The sequence below is a fragment of the Fukomys damarensis genome, unplaced genomic scaffold (genome assembly GCF_012274545.1).
Source record: "Fukomys damarensis isolate Sample0158 unplaced genomic scaffold, DMR_v1.0_HiC HiC_scaffold_27, whole genome shotgun sequence".
In the NCBI taxonomy this organism is placed as follows: domain Eukaryota; kingdom Metazoa; phylum Chordata; class Mammalia; order Rodentia; family Bathyergidae; genus Fukomys; species Fukomys damarensis.
Window position 1 is genome coordinate 6,033,730 of NW_022900939.1, and position 16,455 is coordinate 6,050,184.

At 52.7% G+C, this 16,455-nt stretch overlaps 1 protein-coding gene across 6 annotated transcripts in view; it reads right to left on the minus strand.

Annotated features, from left to right (window-relative positions):
* Window positions 1–16,455, minus strand: part of Atg13 (autophagy related 13) — a 28,280-nt gene continuing 11,825 nt past the window's right edge. For 4 of the 6 annotated variants that reach the window (XM_010612455.2, XM_010612454.2, XM_010612453.2 and 1 more), the window contains 14 exons: window positions 14,774–14,820; window positions 13,446–13,586; window positions 12,425–12,465; window positions 11,886–11,982; window positions 10,762–10,860; window positions 10,277–10,370; window positions 7,636–7,734; window positions 6,846–6,956; window positions 6,419–6,555; window positions 4,574–4,688; window positions 4,232–4,309; window positions 3,835–3,951; window positions 3,197–3,325; window positions 1–1,829 (listed from right to left, as the gene is read on the minus strand). In XM_010612455.2, coding sequence (XP_010610757.1) covers window positions 1,752–1,829; window positions 3,197–3,325; window positions 3,835–3,951; window positions 4,232–4,309; window positions 4,574–4,688; window positions 6,419–6,555; window positions 6,846–6,956; window positions 7,636–7,734; window positions 10,277–10,370; window positions 10,762–10,860; window positions 11,886–11,982; window positions 12,425–12,465; window positions 13,446–13,586; window positions 14,774–14,820 — 1,383 coding nt within the window. In that variant the 3' untranslated portion in view covers window positions 1–1,751. The remainder of the gene's footprint in view (window positions 1,830–3,196; window positions 3,326–3,834; window positions 3,952–4,231; window positions 4,310–4,573; window positions 4,689–6,418; window positions 6,556–6,845; window positions 6,957–7,635; window positions 7,735–10,276; window positions 10,371–10,761; window positions 10,861–11,885; window positions 11,983–12,424; window positions 12,466–13,445; window positions 13,587–14,773; window positions 14,821–16,455) is intronic. The other 2 variants (XM_010612458.3, XM_010612459.3) reach the window with 2 other exon arrangements.

A 16,455-nucleotide genomic window follows, 5' to 3' on the forward strand; every position in this document is an offset into this window, starting at 1 on the left:
TACAGAAAAACCTTTATTGGAAATCTCTGAATACATTTTGAAGTACAGCTCAGTTACTTCCCAAGGAGGCTGGAGGAAGAGGAACTGTGCCACCCGGAGGCAGGCTGGTGCTGACCTGGGCAGGCGCTGCGGGAGTCGGTCTAGGGCTCCGTCGTGTGGGGCTGAGGGCTGGGGCCAGTCTTCACCTCACTGTGCTCCTCCGGGCCCAGCTCGAGGTCAGGGCTCGACTTCCCTGCCTCTGCATGGACAGGGACCTGGAGAAAGGCTGGGGCTGGTAAGGGCCATAATCAGGGCGGCAGAGGACTGTCGTGGATGGTGGGGACCAGCCTTTTCATGCAAGCCTTGGGCACAGGGTGGTGGCTGGCTAGGCTCCCCTGCCCAGGCTGGAGCTGGGGCATCTGACTGGTACTGTAAGCGCGGACACACCTGGCTGAGGCAGGAGGGCCAGCTGGCCACAGCCATGGGACTTTCCCGTGGCAGCAGAAGCAGGCGCAGCCAGGGCTCTCCTCAGAGCCAGCCTTGGGGGTGGGAACGGTGTCACATGCAGTGTACTGACAAGCAGTCGAGGGCCATCTGCCCCACTGAAGAGCAGAGTACCTGGGCAGGAGGCCGGATGAGCAGGTGGGCACCTGAGCGACTCAGGCGAGAGTACCTGAAGGGGCGCTGTTAGGTGCTGGCCCAGCTTTGGTTTCTCAACGGGGGACCAGCCCAGGGCAGTGCCACACCCTGGATTCCAGGAGGGGGTGGCCAGGCCCAAGCAGCAGGAGGACCAGAAGGCACCCCGGCCCCACGGGCATATGCAATGCCCCCTGTAGGTGGCACAACTCTGGGTCCTCACAGGAGCACCCAACTTCCTGGGCTGCCGGACTGACACAGGTGCTGAGAGACTGAGCACCCACGAGGAGGCTGTGGCGGTCCTGACCTGGGGTTCTGCTCTCGGCCGGCCCTGTTCTTGGCTCCTGCCCTGTGCACAGGAGCAGGGAGACCCTCAGAGCAGCAGCTGGGCTTCTGGGGACCTTCCTGAGCAGCAGGCCTCTGCCCAAGCAAACAGCCAGTGGGTTTTCTCTATAAAATATTTGATTTCTCTGAAACTAATAAATATTTACCATTCCTATAACCAAGGAGCAGCAAAGGGGAGAAGGAACAACCTTCACCAGGACTCTGGATGACAGAATCCCAGGGACATGGGATTCAGAGCTGAGGAGCTGGGCACAGGCAGCCGCCAGGGCTGCACAGACCCCAAGGAAGGCCTGGCACAGCCGTCGAGGGGGACAACTGGTGCTGGAGTTGTCACCATAGGCAGGCAGGCCCCTCATATTGCCAAAAGCCCAGGCACAGGGCAGAGAGCAAGAGGAGCCAAGCCTGCGTGCGAGCTGGGGAGACAGCCCCAGGACCCCTCTTCCTCCCAGCACTGCTCGGTTCCTCTTTCAGCCAGCACCACCTCGGCCACCAGCAGGAATGTCAAGTGACTGGTGGCCAGGACAGGCAGGCAGGAAGCAGCAGTGGAGGACACCCTTTGTGGTGCAGGTGGTGACAGTGGGAGCACAGATGGCCCTGCCGAGGCCCCCAAGGCCAGCAGGGGCCTTCCCAGCCACAGTCACGGGGTGTCCAGGAAGTGCGGGGCCGGGCCTTCTGGGTCACCCCGGAAAATCCGCCTGCCGTCCACCTGGCTAGGAGCAGCGAGAGGGATGGGAGTGGCTCCAGCCCCCAGGTCCACAGAAAGGGGGCGCTGCTGGTACTGGAGGCTACTTTTACTGCAGGGTTTCCACAAAGGCATCGAATTCTCGAACATTCTTTTCGTGCACAGCCAGCTTCTCGGGCAAGGAGTCCTGTTGGGGAGGAGAGAACTGATTACTCAGACCAACAACCGGACCTCCACGGAGAGACAGGGACTGAGGAGGCAGGCCAGCTGCGTGGCATCGAGGTAAAGAGGGACATGTCCATCGGGCTTGCACACAGCCTGGGGAATCCACGTGGGTCACACACTCAATGTCATGGAAGACAGACCATGTCAAAAATTAAACATGAAATATCTGGGGCACACATCAGACACCAGATACAAATTCAAGTTTATAGCTCTGAATTAAAGTTCTATGATGGCCTTTTCTGGGCACTAAAGCGCCTTCTTGGAAGAGGAAGAGGACAAGGACAGCCCCACAGCACCACCCACAGACTCCCTGAGCAGTCCGGGAGGCCTGTGCACCTGCATCTTCACACCAGGCTGGGGGCAGTGACAGCAAACCAGAGCCACGAGGGACGGGGGTCTGGGAGACCTGAGCTGTCCTCCCATACCAGGGAGAAAACAAGGCTGGGCCCTGAACAGCAGTAACACGAGGTGGAGGCCAGTGCCATGGGGACAGCAGGCGATGGGAGGGACATGGAGACTCCAGCCTCGCATCCCAGAGTGGCCCAAGCAGAGGTAGGTCTGGGCGCTGGCTGGGCCTGGCTGCAGACCCCAAGCACACAGGACCCATTTCCTCCTGTGTGCATGTCAAGTGACAGGCAGGACAGTCAGGGCAGAGTGACACTCAGAGCCAAACCCTTCGGGATCAGGTTTGCCCGGCTGTGCGACCACAGGCAAGTTATTCCAGCACGGACTGGCTTTCTGGTCTGCATGGTGGGAAAAGAAAAGCTCCCTTTCAGGACGACTGAGGGTTCAGGGTAAGGCACTTAAGACATGTGGCAAATTCTGGGGTGTGGCTCAAGGTAGCCCAGCAGGCCCCATCCCCAGCACAGGTGAAGAAAGGGAAGGAAAGACCCCCGGTGCCGATGCACTCGTCAGACCTTCCCCAGCAGGAAGAGGAAATGCCAAGTAGAGATGCGCCAGTCACAGGTGGCAGCAGGACGTCTCCCAGGCACGAGAGCCACCAGAGAAGGTCAGGGACAGACCCTCGGACTGTGCCTCTGCCCTGCACCACAGGCACCTGCCTGCAGAGCCACGGGAGCAGCTGGGACAGGAGTGTGCAGGTCCCACGGAGAACACGCAAAGAGAACTGGGCATGAGCAATCTCAAGAGAACTACGGGCACCATGAGAACCTTGACCAGGACTGATCTACGTCTCAGACGTCTCTTTCCCGTGACAGGGATGTTAGGCGGTGTAAGGGTGGGCAACGTCTGGCCTGTGGCGCAGAAGTGACCATCGATGGGGCCGGGAAGATGGGGGAAGGAGGGCTGGTGTGGAAGGGGTTTCCGTACCAGGTCTTCCGCCATGGACTGCGCTCCAATGTCTATGGAGAGGCTGCTCAGCTGAGGGGGGTTCTGAAACTCACGGTAGAAGGTCCCCAAGTCCATCGGAAGGATGTCATCTTTAGAAAAAGCTGGTTTCTTCAAAAACAAGACAGATCCAGTTTAGCTTGCCTCAGAGCACGAAGGAAAATCTAAAACTGCAAACAGGTCTGTTTTCTTCCAAGGACTGTCTTGGCTCTGCTCTTCTGGACTGCTGACCTCTAGGCCTGGGGATGCTACTCCGTCCCCACCACACTTCTGTCCCCTTATTAAAACACCTTTCCTGGGGCCGGGGATTTAGCTCAGTGGTTCTGCTGCCTGCCTCGCAAGCACAAGTCCCAAGTTTGATCCCCAGTACCAAAAACAACTTTCCTAAGCAAAAGGCATGAACAGGACCTAAGTGAAAAACACTGGAAAATCTCCATTTAGAGCTGAATTTTAACCAGACATGGATGAAAACTGTCACCATCCTTAGGACCCCAAAGTCTCCCGGACAGGGAAGGGGGCAGGGCCCCTTTCACATCCCATCCCAAGAGGGAACTCAATGCTGCTCAAGCCCAGCAGAAGGCTCCAGTTTTATCATCCCCAGGCCAGCAGAGCCAACTTACGAAGTCAATCATGACAAAGTCGTCGTGGGGGTGGCTGCCACTGCCCTCGCTGGACCCCTCGGAGTGCAGGCTGCAGTGGAGTGGAGAAACAGCCTCTGGGGAGTCCGGGGGGTTCACCTGTGCACAAGAGGCAGAGTCCGGGGCTGGGGATGTAGCTCACGGGTACGGCACCAGCGTTCGAATCCCACACAAATACAATAAAATAAAATGAAATAGGCAGAGTCATGGTGGAAGCCGTGACCTGGGTGCCTGTCCCTGTTCACATAGGAGGATTCTGGAAGGAGCCTGATGCTGGCCCCAAAGGCTTCCAGTCTGGGGAGGCCTTAGTGACCGTAGCCCACGAGGGGGAAGCCAATTGTGTCATCTGTGAGAAGCTGGCAGTCACCGGCGTGCTCACCATAGGGTCGGTGTCCTCCAGCTCCAAGTTCTTGGGAGCAAACATGGCAAAGGGGATGTCCAAGCTCGTCAGGGTCACCTACAGAGCCACGAGAGAAGCGTTCCTGCCTGCCCCTCCCCTGGCCTGCCAGCTGCCGCTGCCCACTTGCGCCCAGGCTGACCGCGCCGTCCCCACCATAAACACCCACGGTGTGCGTGGGGCTGGCTCCCAAGGACCCTGCCTGGGAAGCAGGCTCTGGGCTTCCGGTGGCTTCAGGCAGGGCCTCAGCCTCACAATGCAACACACACTGGTGGCAGAGCCACCGGACCTGGCCCAGGGCCTTCGCGGGGACGGAGGAGTCACCTGGTTGATGGGCTTGTTGACAAAAGCCCCCACTTTCCGGACAAACATGGTCTCCAAGACATCATGCGGGGAGGCCCGGCCCTCGCTGCTGTTGGAGACAGTTTCGGTGCCTTCACTGAAGGAGAAAGGTAAAGATGGTTCCCATCTCAAACCATGGAACAGCTTGGTTCCCGAGCCCGCTCTCCTGAGGGGCTGCGGCCTGTGCAGGAACTGGCCCCAGCCGCCGGTGTGGGACAGAGGACTACGTGGTATGGCTGCTGCCACTGCCCCTGCCTCATGAGTGGACAATAGAGGACAGCACACACGCAAGTGAAACTTCCTGTTACAGCTGTGTGAGAGCTGGTGTGAAATTTAACCTGAATGCCAGTGATAAAAACCCTCAGACACAGATGAGCAGCCTCATAAACCGCCACAGCTGCAGCACGCATCGACTGTGTAGCAGACCCCACATCTTAGCTTTCTTTCCTCAATAACTAAGAATACCGCACATCCTCGCCACCTACAGCAGTGTCTCACTCGAGCCTGACCCTGAAAGGGACACTGGCACCTTCCAGGCAGGCCCAGCAGTGGAGACCTTGGCCAGCCAGCGCACCTGGCCGGGTTCCCTGTGCTCCCTTCCCACATCCCTGGCCCCAGTCAGTGCCCTGCTCTCCTGCTCCCTGTCCCCATGACACTGGGTCCTGATCCCAGGACTTGGGTGCAGGATCTGGGGCTGCACAGTGGCTGCTGGTCTCGGAGGTGCACACAGCTGCGAGGTCTGGTGGATTCCAAGGACCTCAGATTGGCCGGTGGACTGCGCAAGTGACTGCACCAGCAGTGGGGGAGCGCCCTGGGGACAGGCTTCAGTGTGCTGGGGACCTGCATCTAACCCTATTCTGGCCCCACCGGGTTCGCTGCCAGCAGCTACTCCGAGGCACATCCAGGGGTGAGGCTCAGAAAATGACTGTAAGATGACTAACAAAGTCTTCCTTTGATGATCCACCCCTGGAAGCCAGGGAGGAAGGACGGTGCTGATAAGCCACAAATTTTCTACAGAAAGACAAAAGACTTCCTGAACAATGATGCTCCTACCGTTGTCCACTGTGGGAACAGAAAGGAGACGGGATGGTGCCTAGGATGAGATGAACGGGAGCCGCGGGCTGCAGGTGGCTACGGCTGAAGGTGCTAAAAAGGCACCAGGAAAGGTGACCTCTGTATCTCCAAGGTCCTCTGAGTGCAGGAGCAGAGCCAGGCCAGGCCAGGGAGCGCTCCTCCGGGGTTGGGCGCGGCTGTGTGCGGCCTGCTGCTCCCTGCACTGCTCTGCAGTGAATCCCGGGGCCGGACACACACTGGGCCTATGGCCTACTCGGCTCACCTCGGCCCTGTCATCCTTAAAGAACAGGTGACAGCGGTGACTTTTGCAAAGTAGAAATGCGAGAACTGTCACTTCCTACTTAAGAACTAAGTCACTGCACAGAATGTATCACGTTACCACCATGTCTGAATTTTTTTTAAAGAGAAAAAAGTGGGCATTTACAAAGAATGTCTGCAAGGTTCTAATTCAGCAGAAAAGCAATCACACCCAGGTGCACCTTGGCACCAGGCTTCAGGGTGTGATAAACACCTGTTTGGGTCCTCAGGCAATGCATGGCTGATGACAGGAGTCTGGGGTAAGAGAAAAACACCAGACCCTAATCTTCACTGGGTCAAGTGACAGGAACCAAGGCCTGCTGCTTCCGGGAGGCAGGGAGCTTCCACAGCAGAGGACAGCCGAGTCCCCAAGCCCCATAGAAGTTCCCACCTGGGACACAGACGTCCAGCTGGGCCCGGCTGCCTGCCCCCTGGCCGAGCCACACAGGAACTCACCTGCTGGAAGGTGTGGCAGCACAGTGGGGCCCGTCCGAAGGGGTGTGGGTCGCCAATCTCTCCTGGTCAGCCTGGGCGCCGTGGGCAGGCTGGACGGGAGCCACGGGCACTCCCCCTTCCTTCCCAGGAACCATGAGCTGTGGGGGAAATGGAGATCTGTGAGCCACTGCGGCGTCGGGAGGCAGGGGACCCTCAGGGGCCTGGCTTGGTGGCACCTGCTTCCGGCCTTCCCAGGACCAATGCTACAGCTGGGCAGGCAACCCCACATCCTTATCCTCTCTGGGACTCGGTGCTGACAGACACGCACAGTGCCGACTAGAGGGAGAGGGACAGGGACAGGGAAGGGAGAGAAACCCTGGAGGTCGTCCTTCCTCTCTCTCGGTCGGACACTCGCACTCCATCTGGGTCCTAAGAGGGTGGGAGATACCTGGTGAGGGTGTGGAGCGTTTAGACCAGCAGGGACCACTACGGGGTAAGCCAGGTCAGCTGATCCAAGGCCCAGGACAGCCGGCTGATAGGAAAGGCGAGAGCTGGAGAGCTGAGTGAGAGAAAAACAGGGGCAGAGGAGAGACAGAAAAAAACAGGCCCTCGGAGAGGGGGGCAGTATCTCAGGAGAGGGAAGGAAGGGATCCCGCCCTGGCCCACAGCGAGGAGGAGCCTTGTAGATGCAAATGAGCAGACTGTTCGCTCGGGGCTCGGGAGCCCTGGCTCTGAGCCTCCGGAGGCCTCAGATGAACTCCTGGCTGGCCCTTCCGGGGTGCAGTTAAGGCTTCCACTCTGAGCCCAGCAGACCTGCGGGCCACAACCCCGGGGCACAACTTGGAGCCCAAGCCATCAGCTTTTCCAAAGCCATTCTATTTTCTCCTCTGTCCTTGAGGTCCCTTTGGAACAGGCTTTCTAATCGCACCCTTCATCACCCCTGGGCAGGGGTGGGTTCCTATTTATATAGAAAAGAGAAAGGCCAGTCTTGGATTGTTTGTTTGGAAATCTGATATAAATAACTCGCTGTATTTTCCACATAACAGAAGGAGCAAATGCAAATCTCTCTTTTGGGCTCCTGGGCCGTGGCTGTGTCCTAAGATTCAATCACGAAACCTTGGAGAGATCCCGCAGAACACTTGGGGCTGTGTAAATAACGATACCCTGGGCTCCGCTCCCACGGCTGAAACAGAAAGAAGCTGTCTCATCAAGTCCCCTTCGGCCCATGATGAACTCACTTGATGGGAAAAGGCCAGTCCTGCCATGGGGACCCTCAGAGTGTCCGTCACCACAGGAGGAGGGGTCTGAAAATGTGCCTTTGTGACAGTAAACACACACTGTGCACAGACACACACAGAGACAGGAGAGACAAGAGAGAGAAGAGAAAAGGGCCTTGAGAAAGCCATGGAATAACGTCTGGGGGCAGCAGTGAGGCCGGAGGGACGGCGCAGCGGCCCGGAAGTGACGTGTGCCGTGGGAGTGCCCCGGGATGCCTGTTCCCCAGGAGCAGCTGGGAGGGTCGACGTGGCAACGCAAAGAAGCTGGATCCAGCGTCAGTTAGTGCGTGTCCACGGGCGGCAGAGTGGGAGCAGCAGGAGGAAGGCTGCTGGTCTGTGCGGACGACTCACACAGCTTCTCAAGGCCTGCGCTGTCCAGGGACGGTGAAGGTGAGTGGGTGTGCAGGGTCGTGTGTGTGTGTGTTAATAGTCCTCAACAGTGTGGGACAATGCAACAGAGGAAAAGCTGGGACCCTTTCAAAACTATTTTTGTCTTTTTGAGACAGCATTTCATTAGGTAGCCCAGGCTGGTCTCAAACTCGCAATCCTCCTGCCTCAGCCTCCCAAGTGCTGCAATTACAGCTGTGCACCATCACCCCCAGACCAAAAACCTTACGATTTCAAAGCTACTTATGGGAAAGAGGATTACAAGGGGTCCTGCTGTTCCATCTTTAACTCTTTAAATTTAGCAAATCAATGCTTAGAACTGGACAAAGACTCTGGGACCCAGTAGCAGGTTTAGGCTCACAACTAGTTCATGCCTCAACTTTGTGCCCAAATGACACAAGGATCCTTATGCTGCCAGCAGAACAAGCAACACACTGATGTGTATTTATTCCTGGAACCCAGCAAAAGCTCCAGTTAAAGTGGCTGAGTAATTATGCGTGCCCCTGGATAGTGCTGATTGATAAACTACTGAGTGTTAACAGAAAGGAGGAGAACCAACAGTACATGATTTCACCTCTCTGTTCGCTCTACCAGGAAAGTCTGAAAGGAGTATTTCCAAACCAAAATACTCCAGCTTTGGTCAGACTCGGGGTTCTTGAGATGTGGTGGCTATAGGCGAAATCTTAGCATGCTCTAGTGTTTCTTTCTGGTTTTGTTTCTTCCTTTTTTTTTTTGAGACAAGGTCTCATTATGCAGCTTAGACCTCTGATGCTCCTGCCTCAGCCTCCCCAGCACTGGGATTAACAGGTGTATGTGCCACCACGCTTTGCTGCCAGCCCTTTTGTTAAGTAAGGTCTTTCTAAGAGACTAGGCTCGCCTCAAACCTGCAGTCCTCCTGCCTCGGTCTCCACGCAGGTGGGGTGATGGGAGTGTACCAGCTGTTGCTTTTGAAACAGCACAGAATCATGATTTCAATCTGGTACTTCCAAAATAACCCAGGATGGAAAAGTTTATAAATTTCTACAAATGAAAATTTTTAAATTAAAAATTACAACTAAATGACCAGGCTGGGGATTTATCTCAGTGGCACAGTGCTGCAGGTGCAAGGTCCTGAGTTCAATCTTCAGTACGGGGGGGAAAGAAAACAATACCCAAAATGACAACTAAATAAAGACAGAGAGGTAATTAATTAGTCATACCCACTAAGAAGGCGGAAGGAAAGCCTGGGGGGTGGTTTAAGAAGCAGAACAGGGGAAGGGCCAGAAGAAACCGGCAGATCTCAGAGTCAAAGTCGGGGGTGCAGATGGTGGGGCTGGGCAGGGTGCAGAGGGGGCTGGAGGCAAGGGTGGAAGACGAAGGTGGGGTGGGAGCAGGCTGACGCCCTGAAACTCAGCCAGCAGCACGAAAGGGGTACCTAGCAGAGGTGGCCTGGCCACGACAGGACCACGAGAGGCTTGTTGTGGGGAAGATGGCTGCACTTCAGGCACGTGTTTCATTGAAACTGGCCTTGGCAGTGGGGACTGATTAATGGCAAGGATACTGGTTAGGACGTCAGGCTAGAAAGACTCGGGGACAGAGGAAACAGACAGGCAAATGCCTGTGTCATCACAAAAGCTACGTATTGGTTTCTCACTGGCTTTTTATTTTTTGGCATTGGGGATCAAACCCATGGCTAAATCCTCAGCTTTTTATTTACTTTTATTTTAAAACAAGAGTTGTGCCAAGTTGCTATATTGCTCAGGCAGGGCAGGAACTTGTGATCCTCCTGCTTCAGCCTCCTAGAGTGCTGGGTGGGATTACAGGCATGTGCTGCCGTACCCAGCTTCTTACAGGAACTTTTAACTAAATAAGTACTGGCTATTTCTAGGCTCCTTCCCTGATTAGAAACCAAATTTGCCACTTAAGAAGAGAAGCCCACTAAATTAGCAGGTGTGGATTATAGACTCCCTGGTGTGTGAATGCATTTAAAATTCTGTGACTGATTTTCAAGGCAGTCGGAGGGAATGAGCAAGGGGTAAAGGCTAAGTGGAATTCGGGGGCTAAGAATGGTTACAAACCGGAATCGCTGCGTATTATGTGCCGCGTTGGGTCTGTCATTCATCACAACAGCCCGGGACGAATCCTCGCCACAACCAAGGGGCCGAGGTACAGCTCACCGTGGGCTCCATTTCACGCACCTGCAGTAGCCACCACCATCCAGAACACATATGCCTACCTGTGACGGCGGGGAGGTGGAGAACGACGTGGTGCACACTTCCTGAGAGTCTTCCACCGACGGGTACGCTCCACCCGCATCCTCACCGGCGGTTCTAAAGGAGGGGAACAGAAATGGGGAGCCTGCTGGGGTGGCCGTCCGTTCAACAGTGGACCATGGGATGTGCGAAGGGTGGGGGTTGTGTCAGGAACTGTTTCACGCTGAGTTTATAAAGCCAGATGGCAACCTACAAGTCACTTAATAATTGACCCAAGATATCCCATGAATTACTGGCACTCTTGGGGGCCCCAGTAACTTGCTACACAGAACACCATTACCATCAAGATGCAAATGCCCAATGTTTTCTGAGACATTATGGATGTCTCAGGTAGTAGTACACCTAACTGGAAGCAGAGGGAACGGGAAACAGCCCCCCATTTTTGTCCAGGGGGAAATGGGTGCTCTGGTTTCACTATGGATTGGGAGGCTCCATTCACACTCCTCACCTGTAAATGCAGGGGTGTCTGGGAGAGGAGCTGGGGTAGGGGCGGTCCACAAAGTGATCAATGATGATCCCCATGATAGGAGGGGTCCTCTCGAATTGCCTAGGCAACAAGCACAATGCAGTTTATAAAGAAGTGTGCGGGCAGGGTGGCACACACATTGTAACCCCAGCACTTGGCAGGCTGAGACAGGAAGGTGGCCATGAGTTTGAAGCCAGCCTCACAAAGTGAGACTCTCTCTAAGAATCAACAAAACAGAAGGAAGTCAAGTACTTTACATCAGGACAGCAGGAAAAATGGCTCACAGGCATGTCAGGAATCCGCAAGGCCCTACCCTTTGTAGGGTCAAAATTACAACAGTGAAGTATTTTGCTCTAAGAAGACAGCACCAGGACATTGAGTTCACGAAGTGCAAATGTGGCTCCCAGTGCTCAGCTATTCAGGCACTCGAGAGGCCTCTGGAGCTGGGACCTCATGGCCCGGCTACTGCCTGAGCTGACAGCAGACCCTGGCATCATCTACTTTAGTGCTGGTTTTACAGGAGTGCAGTATGCAAGACTTGTGGGCTATTGAAAGCTTCCACCCAGAAAAGTCAGTGTGAAAAGTAACGAGAGTGAAGCTAAAGGTACAGTGGAGACCAAAGAAGCTGGAGAAGCCAGGAATGTGGGAAAGACGCAAGGAGTGAGCAAAACAGGCCAAGAGAGAGGCCAAGGGCTACAACCACCAGCCAGGCCACAGGGGTGGGCCCACTTCCCAGCCCCGAAGACCTCGGGAGGCCCCTAGCTTTATCTTTTTTTTTGGTACTGGGGATCGAACTAAGGACCTTGTGCTTGCCAGGCAGATACCACGCCACTGGGCTAAATCTCCAGCCCTCCACCTCACTCTGTATCTATTAGTCTTAACTACTGCAATCTCTCAGTGTAAGCCACCAGCTCTACATTCTAGATATGTGGGCTCTGGCACTCTCAAATTCTCCAATCTTTCAACAGTGCCCTCTCTCGAGTTCATTCATCTGGAGGGCTGCTTTCAGCACTAGCAAGGCTGTGCTGCAGATGCTGTCAGGGGTATGGGGAAGGCGGAAGCGTCGGCACCCTTGCGAGCATTCTCCTGCGTTCTATTCTCCTCACCTGGTGGACATGAATGCCAAGTTGATTCTGTAAGCACAAGAAAGAGTGATGGTGCCCACAGGGGTGCCCACCGTCCCAACGCGAACTGTCTGGAAGCCTAGGAGAGAGACAGGATTAGCTCTTTACCCAGAGAATGCTGACCCTGCCCGTCTGTTGTCCAGAACCATTCGGCCTGCTGTACACTCTGGCATTTTTCATTTAGCCCCGTGGGGTCAGCGGCCTTAAATGTGTGTATGCAGTGTATGTGAGTGTACGTGCTCCTGTGTTCTCCCTTCTCAATTTATTCAGTACTGACCGGATGTGAGGAGAAGAAACAGCACTCATTTCTAGGTAAAACTATGTTCAAAGGAATAAAAAAGAACTAGAAGTTCATGGGACTTCCAGGGAAAATCTCGCTGGACCACTTACATGTCAACCTGTCTCTGCCTTACTCATCCCCCACACTGAGCCACAGATTACTACAGGTCACACAAGCCACTCTCTGCAGGTAGCCATGCTCTTAACATTACCATGTTTTCCCACCTTGATCTGACCCATACCTTCTCCTAAGCCATTGAGCTGAACTTCCCCAAAGTATATCCTGTAGAGAAGGAAGAACAAGAAATGTTACCCACTCCTATGATGTGATTTACAAGTATACAAACTGGAAAATAAAAATATGAAAATAAATTTGACAAACAGACCTGTAACTGCTACTGGAAGGTTAGAATTGTGATAAGTGGTCTTTAGTTACGAGGAGCTCTGCTTTCTTTTAAGAAGCCATTCCCAAGTAAGTGGGTTAAGAAAGTAGAAAGTCTTAAGCCAGGTGTCATAGTGCGTGCCTGTAATCCCAGCTCTCAAGAGGCTGGGGCAGGAAGACTCCCTTGATTTCAAGGACAGCCTTAAAAGTCATTTCCACCATGGAATAATTAACTAGGTAAGGGTACCCTGAAAAAATAAAAATGAGATAGAATATGGAGCCAGGTATGGATGGTCACACCTATAATCCCAGTACTCTGGGAAGCCAAGGCAGGAGGATCCCAAGTTTGAGCCCAACCTGGGCAACTTAGTGAGACTCTGTTACAAAATCAAAGATTAAAAAAAAAGGGGGCTGGGCTGTTGTTTAAGGTCCTGGGTTCAATCCCCCACACTACAAAAAAGTTATAAAAAGAGATCACCCACTTCTTTATAGTTCAAGATGCAAGTATTTGTATCCAAAATCACTTCTACATGGTAAACATTCAGGGAGCAACAGTGATTACTCCAAAAATGCAGGAGAGTTAACAACAAACATTTATTAGTCTTGAAAAAACAAGCAGAGTTGAGGCTGTCAGGTCGTTGGTAAGAGCGCGGGGAGACGCAGCTTGCCAGTGAGATGGCTCAGGAGCCGTGGCTGTCCCTGTCTGCTCCCGCACTGTCCCACACCCTCTGTTCCTCCCCTGGGCCGTGTGTCAGTCTGAACCCAGCTCCTGTGCGGTCCCCACTTTCACACCCACTGTCGCTAGCACAGCCCTCACCGGCGAGGATTCCCCTCCTTCCTCCCTCCCTCCAGCCACAGGGATGAACACCCACGCTGCTTACCTGTACAGTATGACGTATTCGTGCCCCTGCTTTCTGGACAGCCTATAGGCTGGTGTCACCCGCGTGATAGCAAGAAGAGACTTGAGCAGCAGGGACAGTCTGTTGTACACGGTGTAGGAAACTTTGATTTCTTTATCACACCTGAGGGGTGCACAGACCCTGTTAACATCTCCTAGGAATTCCTGCAACTGTGCGTGTTGTGTTTATGACTAAAATGTTTTCAACTGAAGGAACAATGGCAGTTGTCTACAGATTGCTGAAGGAAGGAAGCCACAGTTTTGCTTATTTGTGCCCTGGTCAGAGTGGGTGAGCGGCTAAGCAGGAAAATCCACCCAATATGGTTTTTTTTTTTTTTTTTTGGGGAGACAGGGTCTCACTTTGTAGTTGAGGCTGACCTAGAGCTCACTATGTAGCCCAGGCTGGTCTTACCTAACTCACAGCAATCCTCCAGCCTCAGCCTCCCCAGTGCTGGGACGGCAGGTGAGCACCACCACGCCCGGCTCAACCAATACGTTTTGATATACTTTCCTTCCAAGTGGTTACCACTCTAAGCAATAAAGCAACACACTTAAAACCAATAAATACAAACTACAATTATTTATATTAAAGGTGTAGACATGATTTCAATGTGTAAGCACATGAATTGTCTCACTCCAGGGGAAATCGGGAGAAAAGTCTGTCTGGCACCGAAATTCTCTACCATAACCAGGCAATTTCTAAGGAAAAAACAAACAAACAAACAAAAAAACAGTGCTTGGAGCTGGGGATTTAGCTCAGTGGTGCCGCTGTCTGCCTCACAAGTGCAAGGTCCGATCCCCAGTACCAAAACAATAGCGCTTACACCACATGTACTTATCAGTATGAAGGGTTTGCTTTGTGAGCTGATATTTTCCTCCATCTTCTATGTATTCTACTTGAAACCCGATGCTGTGGGCAGGGGGTAAAGTGATCTGCCTTAGGGGAGGAAAGTGGGGCAGGGAGATGACAGGAACCTCCGACCCATGGCTGACACGGGGAAATCTTACTGGACCAGTGCCACACAGAACAGACAGAACACAGGCAGTCATGTTACTCAGCTCCTGAGGGCTGAGTCAGAGAAGAGCGGTTCCCTGGACAAATGACTCCTTGTCAGCTCTCCTGGCTGCTCTCCCCAGGGACTGACCTCCCCTGGAGGTCACAGCCATGCCCAGGCTGGAAGCAAAGACCTCTTGCTCTGCCAAGAAGCCAGGACGCCCTCCCTGCCCGGGAAACCAAGCCCCGCGCCCACAGGATGGCACCCACTGTGTTCTCAGCTGCCACACTCCCAGAGCCGAGACAGAAGCACTTACTTTTCATTCATTTCAAGACACCAAATCTCCAGCTCCATGGAATCTCCCTGTAGATAGGACAATTGAAAAACATTCTAGTTTTTAAAAACTACCCTCTTTATATATTGTAAAGCACTATGTAGTCATTACACAAATACTGGAAGGCATATCTAAGTAAAAAGGAAATAAAAGCAAATATCAGTTTAACCAGCTTTTTAAAAAGTGGGATTTCACTGTTTATACCATTTTTACCACTTCTTTCTTCTTTTTTTTTTCCTCATTGAATTTATTGGTACATTTTAGGTACACAGTACAGTTAATTTCTTTCTTCTTAAGAAGTACACCATAGAAAATAAATAAATGCATCACAGAATTTCCCTTAAAGCAAAATGAAAGTTCCAGCCAAATCTGGTGGTGCACACCTGTAATCCTAGCACACTGGAAGCTGAGGAAAAAGGATCACAAGTTTGAGCCTAGCCTTGGTAACATGGCGATTTAGTGAGATTTTCTTCTCAAAATAAAAATATAAAAAAGGGTCTGGGGAAATATCTCAGTGTAAAGGTCCAGGATTCATACCCAATGAACACACACACACACACACACACACACACACACACACACGCACCCACCAACGCATTCCAAGACAGGCAGAGCAGCCCACACCTATAACCCCACCTACTGGGGAGCCTAAGGCCAGCCCTGGTAACTTAGAAAGACTTTATCTCCCTGCCTCGCAAGCACATGGTGCCGAGTTTGATCCTGGGTACCAAAAGACTTTATCTCAAAATTTGAAAAAAGGAATTTTGAGGGTTCAGCTCCTGATAGAGCACCCCTGGGTTCAATCACTAGTTCCTCCTCTCCCACCCACACATACATCCACGGTACTTTTTCCCCCTTCCAATTCCATAGGGAACATTTTTAGGTGATATCCACAGTTTAGGAAAGCTTGCTACCTTAATAAGCTCCTTCCTTAAGTATTTCTTAGCTGTCTGATATCTCTAACCAAACTGATCCCTCTCTGGGTATGGCTCTCAACAGACGTCTCCTAGTAGGTAGGAAAGAAAAGGACAAGAGCCAGAATTCTTCAACCTTGTAACATTCCTGCCTATGACTTTAGAGAAAGAGTCCCACGCCTTTGGACACAAGGGGCCTTTTGATTAATCAAATGGAAGAGCACTATTGTCTGAGTAAGGGAGTGTGGGTTAATCCACGAAATTGAGAACTGACTTTTATTGGAGCAGATCAAATTTATGTGTCTGTCTTAGTACAGACCCTTATCACTCTTGTCTTATTTTCTGTGGTGGTGGGGACTACAACCAGGGCCTCACATATGCCATGGGCTACAGCTCCAGACCTTCCTTCTATTTTGAGACAGGGTCTCAATATGCTGTCCAAGCTGGTCTTGAACTCTTGTTTTCAAGCAGTCCTACTCTTTTGCTGCTTCAGCAGGGAAAATTACAGAAGCAGCTTGTCTCTTACTATGCTACACAGCCTTACAATGTTAAGAGGAAAGAGATAGACAAGGAAGTAATAATGCTTGGCTCACAGTGGATCAGGGTGAACAAAAAAAAAATTTTTTTTTTAATTTTTTGGAGACAGGGTCTCTCTATGTAGTTGAGACTGACCTAGAACTCACTATATAGCCCAGGCTGGTCTCTAACTCACAGAGATCCCCCTGCCTCAGCCTCCCAAGTGCTGGGATT